Here is a 22027-nt window from a genome sequence, read left to right on the forward strand (position 1 = left end):
TCTTGAATAAAAACGGCGTCCAAAGAAGAACACTTACTCTTTTTAGGATCTAAATGACTTGTAGCTAGATTCTGCTTTAAAGTTACTTTGAAGCTACTTAAAAAATCCATCTCATTCTCTCTACAAAGGCTCATATTATGCTGTTGCCATTGTAAAGGCAGAGAACCAGGACATCTCATGGAATAATCTTAGAGGCAAAAAATCATGCCACACAGCCGTTGGACGCACTGCTGGATGGAATATCCCTATTGGTCTCATTCATAAGGAAACTGGCGTTTGTGATATGTGTAAGTGTCCTGTCTTAACTCCAACAGTGGGCATTGATTTAAAATAAGGATAGACAAATAGGGAAACAAAAAATAAATTTTGCATTAAAATTCTGGTTTTCATGTCTACATCCAGAAAAATGAATATTGTAGCATAATCTCTGACAAACCTCGCAGGATCAATACATCATATCATTAATATATTTATTTCTGGGTCCAGTTTTGTTACCAATCTGATGTGTTTTTCTTATATTCAAGAATAGGGTCTGGAGATATTTATTGTGTCTATGTCTATGGGGCTTGCTGTAAAGCACATCACTAAATGCTGTTAACAACAGCCCAGGCAAGAATATAAAAAAAAATTACATTGAAAAAAAAAACTGATTAGGAAATAAGAACATGTTTTAGGAACTGGCTCTTAAGTAAATTTAAATAAATCTATGCAAATGTAGCAGAAAAAAAGACAGAGAATGGGGCTTTATAGTGCTGTGATCTTTGTGGTGGATGATTCCCAAGGTAAAAAGTATAGAAGGTGCTTACCTTGTTGTGTTGCGCTAGCAGGCACAACACTGTTTATAGCTTTTATTATAGACTTGGGTTCTTATGTCCGGGACCTGGGAGCTGCTTGGCTGTCAGTACCGGGTCTATTATGGAGAGGTGGGACTAGATTGAGTAAGAAGATTAGAATAAAACTGATGAAGGGAGGAGTAGTCCTCCTGAAATGTGTTGCCCCTATCTTTATCTCCTAATAAACACTTTTATTTCTTCACCGTCTTTGATGCACATCGTCATCTGTACTTGGTTAGCGCTCTGAGCCAAAAGTCAGATCTCAAGGGGGAAATTTTTTCAAAATCCATTCCTGACTTTGTCTTTATTTATTGCAATTGAAAACCTGTATGTGTGAACACAGCCTAACTATAGAACTGGGCTCATATGTTAAATAATCTGTCGTTAAATCTGTGATGTGCCCATCACCAGCAGATATCATACCATCTGTAGTGACATAGTAGAACATACATTTACTTAGATTTTTATTTTCTTCATTTTATAGCAACTTACTTTTCTGCGAGCTGTGCCCCTGGTTCTGATCCTAAATCTAATCTCTGCAAACTGTGCGCTGGCGACCCATCAAAATCACTGGATGACTCAAAGTGTTCAGCAAATACTAGGGAACTGTTGTATGGCTATCATGGAGCAATAAGGTATGAGTAATAATATCCGTGCTCGAAAGCTGTGGGAAGGGATGTAGCTAAAGGGGGGACAAAGTAGCAGCTTTTCCCAGGGCTTGGTGTCTGAGAGGCCCCAAAGAACAGCAGAAAAATAGCATATTACGCACATGGCTAGATAGGGCTTGTCTTCATGATTTCAGATATACCTTATGTATTTGAATAGTCCTTTCCATCAGCAAAAGAAAAACCATTTTGTTAATATGCAAATTAGGCTCAAAAGCCCAGTGGGCATTCCCTAGCATGGCAAAAGCACAGGTAAGTCCAGCCCATGTCTTCCTTATCTATTCGTTATAAGTCAAACAGGGTGGTTGCAAACTGGCCAGGCAGAGGGGATTTAGAGGGCTTTTTAAAAATAAAGAAGCAAGCTGATTGGTTGCTAGGGGCAACTGCGCCACTCTGAAAGTAAAGCAGCTATCCATGTAAAGCAAGACTGTACCAGCCAAGAAGAGCAGATGGCTCTGTAAGGGTATAATCACATGGGGAATAAAGGCTCTGTTTTAAAGGGGTACTCCCGTGGAAAACTTTTTTTTTTTTTTTTTTTTTAAATCAACTGGTGCCAGAAAGTTAAACAGATTTTGTAAATCACTTCTATTAAAAAATCTTAATCCTTCCAGTACTTTTTAGGGGCTGTATACTAAAGAGAAATCCAAAAAGAAATGCATTTCCTGTGATGTCCTGACCACAGTGTTCTCTGCTGACCTCTGCTGTCCATTTTAGGAACTGTCCAGAGAAGCATATGTTTGCTATGGGGATTTTCTTCTTCTCTAGATAATTCCTAAAATGCACAGCAGAGGTCAGCAGAGAGCACTGTGGTCAGGACAACACAGGAGATGCATCTCTTTTTTGGATTTCTCTTTAGTATACAGCCCCGAAAAAGTGCTGGAAGGATTAAGATTTTTTTAACAGAAGTGATTTACAAATCTGTTTACCTTTCTGGCACAAGTTGATTTATAAAAAAAAAAGTTTTCCATGGGAGTACCCCTTTAATGTGTCCAAAACCTTCCTGTCATTGACTTCAATTGGAGCCAGGTAAACACTAGTGATGAGCTGCATTGCCCATATTCCAATTTGCGATATTTCGCGAATATATAGACGAATATTCATCCTATATTCGCAAATTTCATGTATTCATTATATTCGCATATGTGAATATTCGCATATTCACGCATTCGATGAAGATATCAGTGAGAGGGTGGGCAACTTTACTATTGGTTGCTAGGGATGTTGTTGATAACCTCTGTCAAGTGTATTTGCATAATTGTAGTTTTCCCACAAGTGAAAAGAAGGAATATGTGAAAATTCACGTATACGAATATTCCCATATGCAAATATGCCCATATGCAAATATTCACATATGCGAATATTCACATATGCGCATATGTGGGAAAAAATGCGAATATTCGCAATTTCGAATATATAGCGAATATATTTGCAATATTTGCGAATTCGCAAATATCCGATATTCACGATAAAAATACCAAATTCGAATATTCACGCCCAACACTAGTAAACACAAATAAAAGAAGGGACATTTCATCTTTTATGCTCGATTCAGTGCAGAAGCTCACATTGAAGTCAATAGGAGCTTCAGGACTGTTCCCCATTACTCCTTCCTGGGATGCCCATGACATAGAGACAGCTATAGTGCAGCACTTTATACTGGAACATGTTTTTCCCATGTGAACATACCCTTACAATGTGGCTCTTGATTCTTGCTCATGACAGGGGTTCCCAGTACTGGACCTTATCTATCAGATCCATATGCCCTTATGTGGCAGCAAATTAACCTTTTCGTGATGCCAGGGCACGGTTAGCCTATACACCGTCCGAGGTTGAGCCAGCTTCTCCTGGGCCTGGGCCAGGCACGGGGCAATGAATACTCCAATGCAAGGATACGGATAAACTGACTTTACTGAGGCAGGATAAATGGTAAAATCCGTTACAGCTCAGATTAGTGCAAAGGGAGGTGCAGGGTAAACCTTGGAAGTTTATCCGCTTGCTGGGACTTTTAGTTGATTGTGCTGTATATGATTGACTTGTTGTATGGCAACCCACGCTGACTTTAGAGACTTGAATGACTGGTTTAAAAGACTGACTTGACTGACTTGGATCCCCGGGACTTTAGTGCTTACCGCTAGGATTGACATTCACCTGGGTGCAGGGGATTTGCTTTAGAAGATGCCTGGTTGCAGGATTAGACTTGAGGCCTCCTCAGAACACCTCACACTCTCTCTTCAGACTTTCTCAAAACTGTACCTCAGCTAAACATTGAACTCTGAACTCCTACCACACTATATAAGGGGCAGATTTTTAGGATTCCCATTGGGCTGACAAGACACATGGTTTACCCCATGCACACTCCCCTAACAACAGGTTTAAGAGGCTTAAAGCTACAGGTACGCAGAAAATGCCAGAACATTAATCATAACATAACATTGCATTATTTTGAGTCCTGAGTAATGTGGGCCCAAAACGGACACTGAAGGCAACATCTGCCACACAGGATGGGCAGACTGCTATATTCTGTACTGGGTCACCACATAGACAAGGGTTGTCATCATGAGACTGATGTCTAGAAAGATATCTATTCATTGTGTGCCTAGTTTTGAGGTGAAATCCATGCTAAATGATCTATTGAGTCACTATGACGTGTCAGGAGAAATTAGGTGGGAAAGACTTTACAGATTGCCTGACTTTAAACTCAGCCAATTCTTCAGGTCAGAGGGTGAATTTGTGGTGGATTTCATAAAGTATTTTCCATCTTTCTCATATTATAAAACTGTTTTATGGTCTATTCACATGTACAGTTTCCTGCATATTTGATGTGCAGGATTTGAAGCTTTAGATTGTGTGCTGTAGAATAAACTAAATTACTAAACACAGCTTCAAATCTGCAGCATCAAATCCTGCAAATCAAATATGCGCAGGACACTGTACGTGTGAATACACCCTTCATTAATCAAAGAGGGAACGATTTCCTGAAAAAAACGTGACATATTTCTCTTACTCCCTTAAGGTGCCTACTTGAGGCAGATGCAGATGTTGCTTTTGTGAAGCAATCGACAATCTTTGAGATCATTAATGGTAAGAATTTCCCTTCACACTTTGTACACAGATTAGGGAGGGGGGGGGGGGGTTACCTAAACTATCTGATTGTAAATCTAATGGAAAAAACTTAGATGGACAGCCTTCAAAATATCACATTGGCTCAGGCTGAAGGGTAAATATTGTGCACATGTAGACTGTGAAATCTAAATTTGCACTGTGTATTCTAAATATAGACCAAATGTATTTGATTTACCAGCTCTCTACCCACACCACGCCCCTTTCTGGTGAGCCATGCCCTTGAGGAACAGTTTCTGTTGTTTTTTGTTCACATTGCTTAGTAATGGTGTCCTATTTTTTGTGCACCACAATTTTGGCTCATTTGAATCCAATAGTCTTACTATATATAGGCTATTTTCTTTCATCTCAGCAGTACCTGTTGTGAGCAGTGTGGTGATTGGATTGAGCGGTCACATTTTTTCTGTGGCACGTCACCACTTCAGTCAATGTAAATAAAGACCTGCAGGGACCAATCACTGGCCACCTTAATTAACCTTTTAATAATCAAGCAATGTCCTTCATTTTATCATCTTCCATGAACCATAACTTTTTTATTTTTCTGTTGAATTACTAATATGGGGCTTATTTTTAGCAGGACTAATGGTATCATTTTTTCAATGACACTATTTTGGGGGTACATATGTAATTTTGATTTATTTTTTGGGAGGCAGATAATCAAAGTACAGCAGTCACTCACATAATGCTGACAGGCAACATAAAGCTGACAGGCAACCCATGTGGCCCTGCTGGGAGTAGGTGCAAATACTTGGCATACATGGGGGCCTTCTTGGGCCTCCTGCTACCATGGAAACCCATCTAAAATTAAGTGATCGTGAGAACTGGGTGCCAAAGGGGTGACAGATGCCCAGAAACCACTAAGAAAAGGTCAAATCACAATGGGGGACATTTATCAATGTTTGCTTATGTATTCCTTTTTTAGTTATTTTTTTCTTACAATTTTTTTTGCTTATGTGCAAATTATTTATCAACTGCTTTCAGCCTGTTGATAAATTTCTTTCATGTAAGCAATTTTTCTTTTTTTGCTTTGGTAGTGGCTTTTTCTGCTCCATGTCTGAACTGGAGTAAATTTAGTAGGTTTTTTCATGCAATGCGACTTTTTTGCGACTTTCGCACTTGAAAAATCTCTGACCACTGCAAGTCAAAAATCACTTTTTGCTTTGGACACTGAACATGCAAAAAGTGTGACTTTTTTGAGACAATTTTAAGCAAAAAAACCTACTAAATGCTTTGATAAATGTCCCCCAATATGACCCTGGCATCTAAGGGGATAAACTACAGGGTTCAGAGATTTCTCTGCTCCTGGTAGTTAGAGCAGGATGCCTATTGTCATGCAACAGCCAAAAATGAGGGCCGAGACCACTCAATGTTGCATAATACTACAAAATGTTTGCTTCGTGCCTAGGGGTCAGAGGGAGGGGTTAGTCCTATTGGTTGTCAGCTGATACTGCTTCAAGCCAGGAAACACAAGCTCCAATAAGGAGCATTACATCCGTAGCAGGGATACATAAGGTCAGGCCACTCTATGTTCTAGAAGAGAAAAGGTGGGTGGTTGCCCAATAAGATAATAAATGTCCCAACTGTACCGAGGTTCTGAATGGACCGCACCTGTAGTGCCAATAATATGTAAACAGAATAAAAATGGGTATTCAGACCTCAAGGAACGGTTAGTGAGATGGTTGTATGATTTAGGGGTAATTTGCAATAAAATGGGAAATGATATATATTATAAGACTGGAGATGCCGCTGGTTATACAGTATCATTTAATTCATACAATAACACAATAAAACGCTGTACCCTGAGCAGGGGCCTTGCTACAGGGTCAGAGACTTACAGATTAAATGAAATAGATTAAAATAAGTTATAAAATGCTATAAATATACATTTTGATAAGATGCATGAGAATTCTGCAATTTAGCTGATAATGTATTTTTTTTTTGCAATATTCAAAGTTTGACAGCGGTGCTGCAGGGTTAGGATGTGTCTGAAATGTCAGATCCTAGTATTGCAGAAAATGAGATGCAGGAGAATTGATATTTGCAGTCAATACACAAAGTGGCACGGGTATGCGCCCGGCCTGCTGGATGGAAAGTACCTGCGATCCTGGAGCGGTACGCAAGTTAATGCGATAGGAGGTGATGGAACTTGCCTGTCTGCCGTGGTAAGACGTGGTCTGATTTCTGGATGACACGGAGTGGTGGAGACCACTGTGTAGTGGTCTCCAAACTGTAGTCCTCTAGATATTGCAAAACTACAACTTTCAGCATGCCCGGCTGCAAACGGCTGTCTGAGCATGCTGGGAGTTGTAGTTGTGTGCCTCAAGCTGTTGCAAAACTACAACTCCCAGCATACCCAGACAGCCATTTGCACACAGTCCCCCTTTTGGGGGGGGCAATCAAGACCTCTGCAGCACAATCACAAGGTCCTGATCATCCTAATGATGGCTGGAGGTCCTTAATTCCAATTAATAGACTCCTATGGGTGGGGAATAATAAATAGTGAAAAAAAAAGTGTTAGCAAGCCCCACCCCTAATAAAAGTTTAAATCACTCCCCTTTGCCAATTTTTCCAATAAAATAATGAAAACAAAAATAAAACCTGAACATATTTGGTATTGTCACGTGCAGAATAGTCTAAACTATGAAAATAAAATGTTAATAAAACCAAATGGTAAATAACATACCGGTAAATGTTTTATAAAAAATAAATAAAAAAAGCCCAGCATTGCTGTTTTTTAGTCACTTGAGAAAAAAGTTATAAGATACTAAAAGTTAAAACTAAATATTACCAATAAAAACTAAAGATTACAGCATAAATAAAATAGTCCTCATACAGCCCCACATAGAGAAAAAAAATGGTATAGGAGTCAGGAGAGGACAAACAGTTATATTTTTTTAACCCCTTAAGGATGCGTTTTTTCAGTTTAAGCATTTTCGTTTTTTCCTCTTTACCTTTTAAAAATTATAACTCTTTCAATTTTCCACCTAAAAATCCATATTATGGCTTATTTTATGCGCCACCAATTCTACTTTGCAGTGACATTAGTCATTTTACCCAAAAATCCACAGCAAATCAGAAAAAAAATCATTGTGCGACAAAATTGAAGAAAAAAAAGCAATTTTGTAACTTTTGGGGGCTTTCGTTTCTACACAGTGCATTTTTCGGTAAAAATAATACCTTATCATTATTCTGTAGGTCCATACGGTTAAAATGATACCCTAATTATGAAGGTTTGATTTTGTCGTACTTCTGGAAAAAATCATAACTACATGCAGGAAAATGTATTCGTTTAAAAATAACCTCTTTATTTTTCTGCATATGGGGATGCATGATTTTTTGCGCGTGACCTGTAGTTTTTATCGGTACCATATTTGTTTTGATCTGACTTTTCAATTGCTTTTTATTCATTTTTTGATATAATGATATAAAAAGGTACCAAAAATATGCTATTTTGGAGTTTTGAATTTTTTTACGTGTACACCATTGAACGTGCGGTTTAATTAACAATATATTTTTATAGTTTGGACATTTACACACTCGGCGATACCACATATGTTTATTTTTGTTTAAAATTTTATTTTATTTTTTATGGGAAAAGGGGAGTATTTATGACTCTTTGCAATGTTATAGCCCCCATAGGCCCAGAACCCAGTGTTCGGAATGAAAATTTCAGAATTCTGGGGTGGCGTGCAGGAGATTGCGGGGGTTCCGCGATCAGATATCTTATCCCCTATCCTTTGGACAGGGGTTAAGATGTCTAGGGGCAGAGTACCCCTTTAAAGCGTACTTGTCATAGCCCACAAAAAAAAGTTAGAGGTTACTTATTACCTACATTTTTATGTGTCTAGCACATATAATTCACTCATTCTTCTTTCTGTTGCTCTCTTGCTTTGTCATTTTGTGGTTTGGAGGGGGGTGTCCTCACTCTGCATGACTCATCATCCTCCCTGAGTGCTGGGTCTCTCCACCCAATCACCACAGGCTGCTCTGCAACCCCCTCCTCCCTTTTTTTGCATGCTGCAGTCTGATAGGACATGAGTGAGCACAGAAAAGTGCTAGTCCCACCCTCACTAACTGGACTTTGTCCACGCCTGTGCTTCAGCCTGGACAAAGATGATGCTGCAGGATTATGTGCTGGAATGTATGGGGACCCCCAGTGGCGTTCTATAAAAAAGGAAATAAAAAATTTCTTATGAATTATATTAGAAAGGTTTTGCCAAGATGTACAGCATATAAAAAGTTTTGTATCTGACAGTACCCATTTAAATGATCCTTACTAAGCTGCATTGTCATGGTACCTTCTTTCTAGATAATCCTTCATGGCTGAAGAATAAGAAACTGGATGATTTCCGTCTTCTGTGCAGAGATGGCACTAAGAAACCCGTGTCTGAATATAAAACTTGTCATCTTGCTGAGGTACCAGCTCATGCTGTTGCTACTTTATCAGAAAGAAAGGAGGCGGTTGTAAGCATTCTTGAAGCTCAGCAGGTAAGATAAAGAGGCATTATGGGTCTTTGTTTTTTTCTGTGGGAAAAAAAAAATCTTTCAAAAAATTTTACCCCTACTTTGCACCATCCAAATGTGATGTATAGTGTTGGGCAAAGTTTTCAAAATTTTGCTTCCGCAGTGTGGTGGCCCAGTACGGTAGGTGTTACCCCGTGCTCCTGCTGTCCTGTCAGGCAGCCTCCTTCATTGTCCCCAAGGCCCATTGTAAATATGTTTTACCATGTAAAGTGTTATAAAATGTAATGTAATGTTATACCATGTGATCTGTCATGTGATTGTTACCCAGAAGGTACCAGTGACCAGGTGATCTCAAGAGTGACCTATGGGCTCCCTGCTAGTCTCCCCCATATAAGCCCTGGTTGGAGATAGCTTCTTTCTCTCTTTGAGCTCTGCTCTTCTGCTAAGGTCCAGTGCAGTCGTGCCTAGTGTGTGTGTCCAGAGTATTGGAGGCCTCAAGTCAAGTCCTGCAGCCACAGTCAAGTGCAAGTAAACTAAACCTGCAGCTTTGTCCATCATCACTCAAGTCAGTCTCTGTCAAATTGTCAAGCACCGTGGCCTGCACTAAATTGCCTAGTCCTAGTACAAGTCCGAGCAAGCCCTTAAGGTCTCTAAGTCACTGGTCACCTCCTTGGGCCCTTTTTTCAAAAAGTGTGCTTCTGATCAAATAAATTCGGACCTAAAATGTGAAAGTTGCGGCAACATGTGGTACTTGTGGTAAGTAACAGCTTGTTGAAGTACACACTGCAGAAACAGAATTTGTTTGCTACCAAGAAAAAATGGCTTTTTCCAAGTGTTCCAAAAATCCCTTTTTGGGAGTAGCAATAGGTTTTGCACCTGACAAGTAAGGAGGCCGTGGCTTTAAAAAAAAAAAATGTTATGTGTCACTGCCATTGGCAGCAATGGTTCAATCAGCGACAATTAGTGTTTCTGAACTCACAAGAAAATGTTTTGGGTTTTTGTTGGAAGGATTTTCTTATTAACTAATATTCAGTGAAGGAAAAATGTATTTGATGCCCTGACCATTTTGTATGTTTTCCCACTGACAAAGTAATGCTCTGTCTATAACTTTAATTGAATGTTTTTTTTGAACTGTGAAAACAGAATAACAATAAAATAATCCAGTAAAGTGAATTTCAAATAAGATATGAATTGATTTGCATTTTAGTATTTGATCCCCTATGAATCAACAAGATTTCTGGCTCCCAGATGTCTTTTATACAGGTAGCAAGTTGAGATTAGGAGCACACGCTTAAAGAGAGTGCTCCTAATCTCAACTTGTTCCATGTGGCACCTGTCTACAGAAGCAGTCAATTAATTAAATTCCACTATGGCCAAGACCAAAGAGCTGTCCAAGGATCTCAGGGACAAGATTGTCGACCTAAAATTAGTATGATTATTAGCAAATGAATATAACACAGAATAATTGTCAATCTCCCTCAGTCGGGGGCTCTATGCAAGATCTCACGTCATTCGAGAAATCATGAAAACATTGAGAACTCAGCCCAGAGCTGAACAGGAAGATCTTGTAAATGATCTTAAGTAGCTAAGACCATAGTATCCAATAGAGATGAGCGAGCCGATCCCTGCCAAGCTGGATTTAATCCGGATTTCGGGGTGACGGCGGCTCACTGAACTTTCGAACATCGCCAGGTTTTTGCGAGCCACCTTTGCACAATAAAAGCAAAAAAACAATGAGATGGCATCAGGGAACACCAAGCATATCTTGTAGCTGTCACATGACCCCACTGCCAAGGAGGGTTACCTAAGCCCTATATGCCTTTGCAGCCAGCTTGTTGCCAGGTATTTTTGCACACGTATAAAGTACACACAAAGCAGAACAAAATACAGCTATATAGTAGCATAAGGATAAATATTATGGCATATATGTGCATTCTTAGGCTAAGTTAGAACAGTTAACACTGCAGAAACGTTCCCGATTTGTTTTTTTCCGTGTGCATTTTTGTTCATAATCAACAAAATTACAGACGACTATGAATGAAAATGCGCAAGTAAAATAAAATATATCCAGGAAATTATATGCAGTGTGAACTGAGGTATTAAAAGTAATTTGATTCGGCTACTAGAAAAAAACTACTAATATATTAATATATGCATCCATATTTCAGCTTCAATTTGGAAAGAAAACAGACGGCTCCTCACAGATGTTTAAAATGTTTTCCTCTGACGGACGCAGAGATCAGCTCTTCAAGGATTCCACAGAATGTCTACGTGAAATTAAAGGAAGTATGCCTGAATTCCTTGGAAAGGACTACGCAGACGCTGTGGATTCTCTAAACAATTGTTCCAAATCAGGTACTTTATCTTCTTTTTATTTCTTGATTATTTTCTTCAGTTTCTCTCTGTGAGTCTTAGGTACCTGTATTTTAATATTAACCAGTCCCATTGAATTCTTGGAAATTTCTTTTTTTTTTTTGTGGTAGTGTTGTGGCTCCTAGAAACATGGAGGGTTATGATGATGAGGGTAGTAGTCCCTGATAAATAGATAAATACATTCCCTGGGGGCTTTATTAGGAACACCTGATCAACTGTCTGTTTATACAAGTAGTTAATCATCCAAATCACATGGCAGCAACTGGTCTGAAAAAAAAAATATCCAGTGAGCCACAATTTGTTTGAACGAAAATGTCTTGATGTCAGAGCAGAATGGGCAGACTAGACAAATAACCACTCAATACAATTTGCACAGGCTCACCAAAGTTGGACAATGGAGAACTGAAAGATCCTGTTCTGCTCTGATGAGATGACAGGGTCCGATTTTGGCGTAAATAACATGAAAGCATGGATCCATCCTGCCTTGTATCAATGGTTTAGGCTGGTGGTGTAATGATGTGGGAGCTTTTTTTTGGCACACTTTGGGCCCCTTAATACCAATAACGCATTGTGTAAATACAACAGCCTACCTGAGTATTATTGCTGATGATGTCCATACATTTATGACTACCATCTTCTCATGGCTACTTTCAGCAGGATAATGCACCATGTCACATCACATCATCTCATACATGACAATGAGTTTCCATTACTCCAATGGCCTCCACAGTCACCAGATCTCAATCCAATAGATCACCTGTGGGATGTGTTGGATCAGGAGATTGTCATCATGGATGTGCCGCCGACAAATCTGCAGTAACTGTGTGATGCCATCATGTCAATATGGACCAAAATCTCTGAGAAATGTTTCCAGCACCTTGTAGAAAGTATGCCACAAAGAATAAAGGCTAAAGGGGGTTCTTAGCAAATTTAGGTGCAACAACTAGTGCAGGGGGGGAGGTGGTCAACTTTGGTGTAAAATACAGTAGGACTCCACTTTTCTCTTTAGGTGGTAATCTGTGACAGGACACTCTGTAAGGCATATCCCGGAAGCTGACTTGGCAGAGAGCCTGGTTCTGCTACGACTGTAGACCAATAAAGAAATCAGTGAAAAACAGAGAGGTGTTCTTGTTCAGCACTTGGAGGCTAAGACAATGTAGAAATGAATCCTTGCTGTGGGGCTTGAAATCAGGGTAAAAAAAGCAACTTGTTGGCAGGTTAAAAGGTATTCCCTCTATAAAGGATCGCTGACATTTGCATACCCTAGGTTTACTACATTTTGTCTCTTTAGGAATAACAGGGCTAAGGGACAGACATGTGGGTCTGGCAAAGGCCAGGCCTCATCTCGCAAGACCAGACTTAGGTCCACCCTTTTTCTCAGAAAAGGAGGGTTGGACTTGAGATTGGCTCCTGCATTCATTGACTAGAAGACTTCATGTGACCAAATTGACCATCCAGCTCTACAGAGAAATGTGATGCATAAAAAAATTAACCCTTTGCGCTGTGCTTAGTGTATGCATAAAATAGCAATGAAAATACCTTTACACACTGCAAATAGTCATACTTGCAGCACTTGATTTACATATTATGTATCTAGCAAACCTTTATCTTAGCCAACCGACAACTGTAATGAGTAGTAGCTGAAACAGCCGTGCTGGGACACCATAGTGGTCAACTCAATATATTATAGAGACCTCACGCCATGGAATCCATCAGAAAGTGTACAATACATTCAGGCAGGGAATAGGCAAACCCATATTAATTACATAGCTATATTCATGGTAACAGTGTTTTCTCCACATATATTGTATAGCCAAAACAGGTTTGGATTATAATGATGAGGATTATTATTACTATTATTTTTTAGTTTGGAACGCCATTAGTTACAGGGCACTGTACATATACAAGAGATTAAAATACATAATATGGCACAAAAGCAAGAACACTAAGCTTGAACAAAGGACAGACTGGTACAGAAAAAGAGGGGACAGTTGGGCTTCACCGTCTACTGACAAATGTTTAGAAGCGGAATTACTGTAGTATTTTTGTTGCTACCCCAATGTTTTCATCAGCTGAAATCTAATTTCAGGGGGGACTTAGTAATGTACCTGGGGGAGGAGCGGAGGGAGGGGTTAAAATAGTTAATAGGGATAGGCTTCATAGGAAGAAACATACACCAATTAATTGCATGTTGACTAATGCCAGAAGTCTGTCCAATAAAACAGAGGAACTGGAGTCGTTAATGTCTGAAGAAAATTATGACATAGTGGGTACAACAGAGACTTGGTTGGACGATAGCTGTGACTGGGCGATCAACATACAGGGATATAGTCTATTCAGGAAGGATCGGACAAAACGGAAAGAGGGAGGAGTTTGTCTTTATGTGAAATCAAGTCTGAAGGCCGCACTGCAGGAGGATATACGGGAGGGAAACGATAATGTGGAGACATTATGGGTAGAACTATATGGAGATTATAATAAAAAAAATTCGGATAGGGGTTTACTATAAGCCACCAAACATAATGGAAGAGGCAGAAGATCAACTACTGAAGCAAATAAACAAGGCAGCAAATCATAATGAGGTGATAATAATGGGGGATTTTAACTATCCTGATATAAACTGGGAGACTGAGACCTGTGAATCTCATAAAGGAAACAGGTTTCTGACTATAACTAAAGACAATTATCTGTCCCAAATGGTGCAGGGCCCGACCAGAGGGGGCACCCTACTAGACTTAATATTAACCAACAGATCTGATAGAGTAATTGATGTGCAAGTAGAAGGACACCTAGGAAATAGTGATCATAATATAATACATTATAACTTGTTCTTCAATAAGGGAATCTCTCGAGGGGCCACAAAAACAATGAACTTTAGGAAGGCAAAGTTCGATCAACTCAGAGAAGCCCTTAACAATATAAAATGGGATAATGTCCTCAAAAATATGAATACTTACACTAAATGGGAGACTTTTAGGAATATCTTAAATTCTCACTGTAAGATGTATATACCTTATGAGAATAGAAGGGTCAGAAATAAAAGAAAACCAATATGGATGAATAAAAACATTAAAGGGGCAATAAAGGACAAAAATAAAGCATTTAAACTACTAAAACAGGACGGCAGTGCAGAAGCATTAAAAAGCTATAGAGAAGTTAAAATATGTAAAATACAGATAAAAGCTGCAAAAATAGAGACAGAAAGACTCATTGCCAAAGAGAGTAAAACTAACCCCAAAATGTTCTTTAACTATATAAATAGCAAAAAGGTCAAAAATGAAAGTGTTGGCCCTTTAAAAAATGACGAGGAAGAAATTATAAACGGGGATCAGGAAAAACCAAATATATTAAACAAATTCTTCTCCACTGTATTCAGCGTGGAAAATGAAATGCCAGGTGAAATACAGCGAGATAAGGTAAACTCCCCAGTACAGGTCACCTGTCTAACCCAGGAAGAAGTACAGTGCCGCCTACAAAAAATCAAAATAGACAAATCACAAGGTCCAGATGGCCTTCACCCCCGAGTTCTAAAGGAATTAAGTATTGTAATAGACAGACCCCTATTTTTAATATTCAGGGACTCTATAGTAACAGGGACTGTTACCCAGGACTAGCCCATAGCAAATGTGGTGCCAATATTTAAAAATGGGACAAAAGGTGACCCTGGGAATTACAGACCTGTTAGTTTAACCTCCGTTGTATGTAAATTGTTTGAGGGTTTTCTAAGAGATGGTATTTTGGAGAACATTGATACAAATAAATGTATGACTCCATATCAGCATGGCTTTATGAGGGATCGGTCCTGTCAAACTAACCTGATCAGCTTTTATGAGGAGGTGAGCTCGAGACTGGACCAGGGGGAATCGCTGGATGTCGTATATCTGGATTTTTCCAAAGCATTTGATACGGTGCCACATAAAAGATTGGTGTATAAAATGAGAAGGATTGGGCTGGGGGAGAATGTGTGTAAGTGGGTAAGTAACTGGCTCAGCGATAGGAAACAGAGGGTGGTTAGTAATTGTACTTATTCTGATTGGGTGACTGTTACTAGTGTGGTAACACAGGGTTCAGTATTGGGTCCTGTCCTGTTTAATATATTTATTAATGACCTTGTAGAGGGGTTGAATAGTAAAGTAGCAATCTTTGCAGATGATACTAAACTCTGTAAAGCGGTAAACACTATAGAGGACAGTGCACTGTTACAAATGGATCTGGATAGGTTGGTGGTTTGGGCTGAGAAGTGGCAGATGTGGTTCAACACTGACAAATGTAAGGTAATGTACATAGGGAGGAAAAATCTGAGACGGAGTTATATATTAAATGTGAGCACACTTGAGACGACTGACATGGTAAGTAACTGGCTCAGCGATAGGAAACAGAGGGTGGTTATTAATGGTACTTATTCTGATTGGGTGACTGTTACTAATGGGGTACCACAGGGGTCAGTATTGGGTCCTGTCCTGTTTAATATATTTATTAATGACCTTGTAGAGGGGTTGAATAGTAAAGTAGCAATCTTTGCAGATGATACTAAACTCTGTAAAGCGGTAAACACTATAGAGGACAGAGCACTGTTACAAATGTATCTGGATAGGTTGGGGGTTTGGGCTGAGAAGTGGCAGATGAGGTTCAACACTGATAAATGTAAGGTATTGCACATAGGGAGGAAAAATCTGAGACGGGGTTATATATTAAATGGGAGCATACTTGGGACGACTGACGTGGAAAAGGACTTAGAGGTCTTAGTCAATAGTAAACTTAGCTGTAGTGACCAGTGTTGGGCAGCTGCTGCCAAGGCAAATAAAATCATGGGGTGCATCAATAGGGGCATAGATGCCCACGACAAGGAAATAATTCTACCGCTGTACAAATCCCTAGTCAGACCACACATAGAATACTGCGTACAGTACTGGGCACCAGTGTACAAGAAAGATATAGTGGAGCTGGAGAGGGTTCAAAGACGGGCAACCAGAGTAATATGGGGAATGGGAGGACTACAGCACCCAGAACGATTATCAGAATTGGGGTTATTTAGTTTAGAAAAAAGAAGGTTTAGGGGAGACCAAATAACTATGTATAAATATATCAGGGGACAGTACAGAGATCTCTCCCATGATCTATTTATACCCAGGACTGTATCTATAACAAGGGGGCATCCTCTACGTCTTGAGGAAAGAAGGTTTCTACACCAGTACAGGTGGGGTTCTTTACTGTAAGAGCAGTGAGACTATGGAATTCTCTCCCAGAGGAGGTGGTCATGGTGAACTCTGTAAAAGAGTTCAAAAGGGGTCTGGATGCTTTTTTGGAGAATAATAACATCGCTGGTTATGTATACTACCGTAGATATTTAGGGACAGCATGTTGATCCAGAGATTTATTCTGACTGCCATATTGGAGTCAGGAAGAAATTTTTACCTCTAGTATGTGGGTTTTTTGCCTTCCCCTGGATCATCTCAGTAGGGACTCATTAGGGATATAGGTTGAACTAGATGGACTCTGGTCTTTTTTCAACCTTACGAACTATGTTACTAATTGTTGTCTTTGTTCTTTTGTCATTTTTATGCACAGAACTGTTGAAAGCCTGCACCTTCCACACCTGCAAGATTTTGAAGGTCTAGTCTTTGTGAAGGATTGTCACCTATATATCTCCCCAGTTATCTCCTTGTTCTTCTCCATGAAAACGATTGTTCTACAGTCACACACTTGTCTCATGCCCTTCTATTTTAATAAATAGATTGAGATTTTCTTTTACAGAATGTATTTTTTTTTCTTCTCGAATCACCATCATTTTGATACGGTGTAAATACTTTAATGTACTAATCTCAGGACAACAGAAACTAAGTGTTTGGTATAAAATCTATAAATGGAGTTCTGCTTATAGTCTAAAAGCATATATTCAGCTACTGTGCTTTCTAGATTCATAAAGCTGTACTGTGTAAACCTCAAATTATAACTTATGGACAGGCAGTTGGAGAGAGGGCAACCTGAGAAAACCTATAGCAGACTGATACTGAAGCAGTGTGTCATGACCAGGGGTGGACAGGGAGAGTGAGCCCTAAGCTGTCCCTAGAAACACTCTCCCTGCCTACTTGCCCATCCACCCTTAATGATGTCTCGACTACTGGGTGCCAGTCCCTTCCAAGCAGACTAAAATCTATATCATAACAGGAAACAACCATGGTAAAAACTCAGAATATAAACAGACAGACATAGCACAGGTGAATAAAACAGTCAGAGTAATGCACTAATCACCAGCAGAGAGTACCAGCAGAGCTCGGGTTTACATAACTCTGCCCGAGTTCCAATAAGGCTAAGAGCATTAACTATTCCCTAGCCAGGAAGCACAGAAAACTGTTCAAACACAACCTAGTGTCTGAACAGACACCAAAACAGAAAAATACAAAAACACAAAAAAACGGACATTACACAGTGAGTCTTGGTAAACAGATAAGTGGCCTCTTTAAAGGGTGGGACTTATATAAAAGGACCACAGGACAGACTCCACAATTACTTCAAATGCTCCACTTCCATCTCAGTGTAATTTTGAGAGTATAATTTCCAAGAGGAGGGGGCAGGTACTCTCTTGCAATCACTGCATTCGAACGAACCACGATCAACATTATCCCAGATAATCCCTTTAACCTCTTCAGGACACACGTCATACCGGTACGTCATGGGACCCTGGTACTTAAGGACCCATTACGTACATGTACAGTCGTGGGAATTTCGGTCCCTGCCGCGCAGCAGGCAGGGATCGAACTGGGGTGACTGCTGATATCGATCAGCAGGCACCCCACGCAAATGCCCAGGGGGTCATCAGACCCCCCATGTTGGTGATCGTGGCAAATCGCAAGTGAATTCACACTTGCGATTTGCACAATTCCGGGTCATTACGGGTCTATGGTGACCCGGAATATAAGGGGGATTGCGGTTGTCCAAGACACATACAATCCCCCTGAAGGGATAGGAGTGAGGTGGCAGGGGTGCCACCCATCCTATCCCTGCTATTGGTCACATAGAAGCGATGACCAATAGCAGACCAGGGGCGGGGAGGGGGGGTTACTTTCGGTTTCCCCATTCTTCCGGCTGGCTCCCTGGATCCTACGGAAGCCGGTGAGTTGCCTAGCAACATCTGGAGGGCTACAGTCTGAGACCACTATACAGTGGTCTATATACTGTAGCCCTCCAGATGTTGCAAAACTACAACTACCAGCATGCCCAGACAGCTGTTTGGGCATGCTGGGAGTTGTAGTTTTGCAACAGCTGGAGGTCTACAATTTAGAGACCACTGCACAGTGATCTCCAAACTGTAGCCCTCTAAATCTTGCAAAACTACAACTCCTAGCATGCCCACACAGCAGCTTGCTGTCTGTGCATGCTGGGATTTGTAGTTTTGCAACATCTGGAGGGCCATGGTTTGGAGATCACTGTGCACTGGTCTCTAAATTGTAGACCTCCAGATGTTGCAAAACTGCAAAACCCAGCAAACCCAAACAGCAAACAGCTGTCTCGGCATGCTGGGAGTTGTAGTTGTGTACCTCCAGCTGTTGCATAAATACATCTCCCAGCATGCCCTTCGACGATCAGTACATGCTGGGAGTTGTAGTTTTGCAACAGCTGGAGACACACTGGTTGGAAAATACTGAGTTAGGTAACAGAACCTAACTTAAGGTTTTCCAATCAGTGTGCCTCCAACTGTTGCAAAAGTACAACTCCCAGCATGCACGGTCTGTCAGTACATGCTGGGAGTTGTAATTTTAAAACAGCTGGAGGTTTGCCCCCCCCCCATATGAATGTACAGGGTACATTCATACGGGCAATGTTTACAGTAAGTTTCCTGCTTGAACTGCGGCAAATTTTTCACCGCAGTGCAAACTCCTAGCGGGAAACTCACCGTAACCCGCCAGTGCGAATGTACCCTAAAAACACTACACTACACAACACTAACACATAATAAAGGGTAAAACACTACATATACACCCCCTTACACTGTCCCCCCCCAATAAAAATTAAAAACGTATTGTATGGCAGTGTTTCCAAAACGGAGCCTCCAGCTGTTGCAAAACAACAACTCCCAGCATTTCCTGACAGCCACTGACTGTCCAGGCATGCTGGGAGTTTAGCAACAGCTGGAGGCACCCTGTTTGGGAATCACCTGCGAAGAATACCCCTATGTTCACCCCTATGCAATCCCTATGTAGCTCTCTCACTTCAGAGCCCTGTCGTATTTCAAGGAAACAGTTTAGGGCCACATATGGGGTATCTCCGTACTCGGGAGAAATTGCACTACAACTTTTGGGGGTCTTTTTCTCCTTTTACCCCTTATGAAAAGGAAAAGTTGGGGGCTACACCAGCCTGTTAGCGTATAAAAAATAAAAAAAATTTACACTAACATGCTGGTGTTGCCCCATACTTTTTGTTTTCACAAGCGGTAAAAGCAAAAAAAGACCTCCAAAATTTGTAACACAATTTCTCCTGAATACAGAAATATCCATATGTGGGCGTAAAATGCTCTGCGGGTGCACAACAAGGCTCAGGAGTGAGAGTGCACTATTTACATTTGAGGCCTAAATTGGTGATTTGAACAGGAGTGGCTGATTTTACAGTGGTTCTGACATAAACGCAAAAAAATAAATACCCACATGTGACCCCATTTTGAAAACTACACCCCTAACGGAACATAACAAGGGGTAGAGTGAGCCTTAACACCCCACAGGTGTTTGACGAATTTTCATTAAAGTTGGATGGGAAAATGAAAAAAAAAAGTTTTCACTAAAATGCTGGTGTTAACCAAAATTTTTCATTTTCACAAGGGAAAATAGGAAAAAAGCTCCGCAAAATGTGTTACCCCATTTCTTCTTCTGTCTGACAGATTTTTGGAACAGTGATCCGTGAAAATGAAAAATTTTATTTTTTATTTGCACAGCCCACTGTTCCAAAGATCTGTCAAACGCCAGTGGGGTGTAAATACTCACTGCATCCCTTGTTAAATTCTGTGAGGGGTGTAGTTTCCAAAATGGGGTCACATGTGGGGGGGGGGTCCACTGTTCTGGCACCACGGGGGGCTTTGTAAATGCGCATGGCCCCCGATTTCCATTCAAAACAAATTCTCTTTCAAAAAGCTCAATGGCACTCCTTCTCTTCTGAGCATTGTAGTTCGCCAGCAGAGCACTTGGCGTCCACACATGGGGTATTTCCATACTCAGAAGAAATGGGGTTACAAATTTTTGGGGGCATTTTGTCCTATTATCCCTTGTAAAAAAAATATTTGAGGGAAAACTAGCATTTTAGTGAAAAAAAAATGTTTTTACACATCCAACTTTAACGAAAAGTCATCAAACACCTGTGGGGTGTTTAGGCTCACTGGACCCCTTGTTACGTCCCTTGAGGGGTTTTGTTTCCAAAATAGTATGCCATGTGTTTTTTTTTTTTTTTGTTCTGGCACCATAGGGACTTCCTAAATGTGACATGCCCCCCAAAAACCAATTCAGAAAAACACTCTCCAAAATTCCACTGTCGCTTCTTCCCTTCTGAGCCCTCTATTGCGCCCGCCGAACACTTGACATACAAATATGAGGTATTTTCTTACTCAAGAGAAATTGGGTTATACATTTTAGGAAGATTTCTCTCCTTTTACCCCTTGTAAAAATTCAATAACTGGGTCTACAAGAACATGCCAGTGTAAAAAATGAAGTTTTTGAATTTTCTCCTTCAATTTGCTGCCATTCCTGTGAAACACCTAAAGGGTTAACAAACCTTTTGAATGTCATTTTGAATACTTTGAGGGGTGCAGTTTTTATAATGGGGTCATTGTGGGGTATTTCTAATATGAAGGCCCTTCAAATCCACTTCAAAACAGAACTGGTCCCTGAAAAATTTTGATTTTGAAAATTTTGTGAAAAATTGGAAAATTGCTGCAATACTTTGAAGCCCTCTGATGTCTTCCAAAAGTAAAAACATGTCAACTTTATGATGCAATCATAAAGTAGACATGTTGTATATGTGAATAAATATATAATTTATTTGGAACAAAATTTTCTATTTTTTCATTACATTTTGGAATTTTTCACCAAGAAATGATGCAAGTATCGACAAAATTTTACCACTAACATAAAGTAGAATATGTTACGAAAAAACAATCTCGGAATCAGAATGAAAGGTAAAAGCACCCCAGAGTTATTAATGCTTAAAGTGAAAGTGGTCAGATGTGCAACCCCTTAATCAGACCACAGATAAGGCACTGTCACTGACAGTAGTAAACAATACTAGCACATACCTATGTTGCACCCAATAGATAAGGTTACAGATGTTGTGGTAGTGGGGCAGGGGCAGGAAGAGATTTTAGTGTCACAGCAGCTCGAGGGAAATGGCTGGACCCTCGGTGCCTTCCTCATCACCACAGCAACTTTTGAGAACAGTTTACTTACCACAACACCAAACCCTCAGCAATAATCAGATCGCTTCTTTCATTTTGCAGAGGCCTTTTCCTCTGGACAGGTTTTGATAAATCTCCCCATATATCAGTAATGTGCATACTCTGGAGGCTCAGAATCGGCCTACCGAGTGCGAAGA

The 22027-nt window shown here is 40.2% G+C and overlaps 1 protein-coding gene across 1 annotated transcript in view; it reads left to right on the forward strand.

Moving 5' to 3' along the window:
• LOC130361435 (serotransferrin-A-like) overlaps positions 1-17211 on the forward strand; it is a 46168-nt gene extending 28957 nt beyond the window's left edge. Inside the window, exons 12-17 of the mRNA XM_056564409.1 lie at positions 129-287; positions 1318-1468; positions 4512-4579; positions 8928-9106; positions 11251-11437; positions 17024-17211. Of these exons, the coding sequence (XP_056420384.1) occupies positions 129-287; positions 1318-1468; positions 4512-4579; positions 8928-9106; positions 11251-11437; positions 17024-17073 (794 nt within the window). The 3' untranslated portion in view covers positions 17074-17211. The remainder of the gene's footprint in view (positions 1-128; positions 288-1317; positions 1469-4511; positions 4580-8927; positions 9107-11250; positions 11438-17023) is intronic.
• The last annotated feature ends 4816 nt before the right edge of the window (positions 17212-22027 follow it).

The sequence above is a fragment of the Hyla sarda genome, chromosome 3 (assembly GCF_029499605.1).
Source record: "Hyla sarda isolate aHylSar1 chromosome 3, aHylSar1.hap1, whole genome shotgun sequence".
Taxonomy (NCBI): Eukaryota; Metazoa; Chordata; class Amphibia; order Anura; family Hylidae; genus Hyla; species Hyla sarda.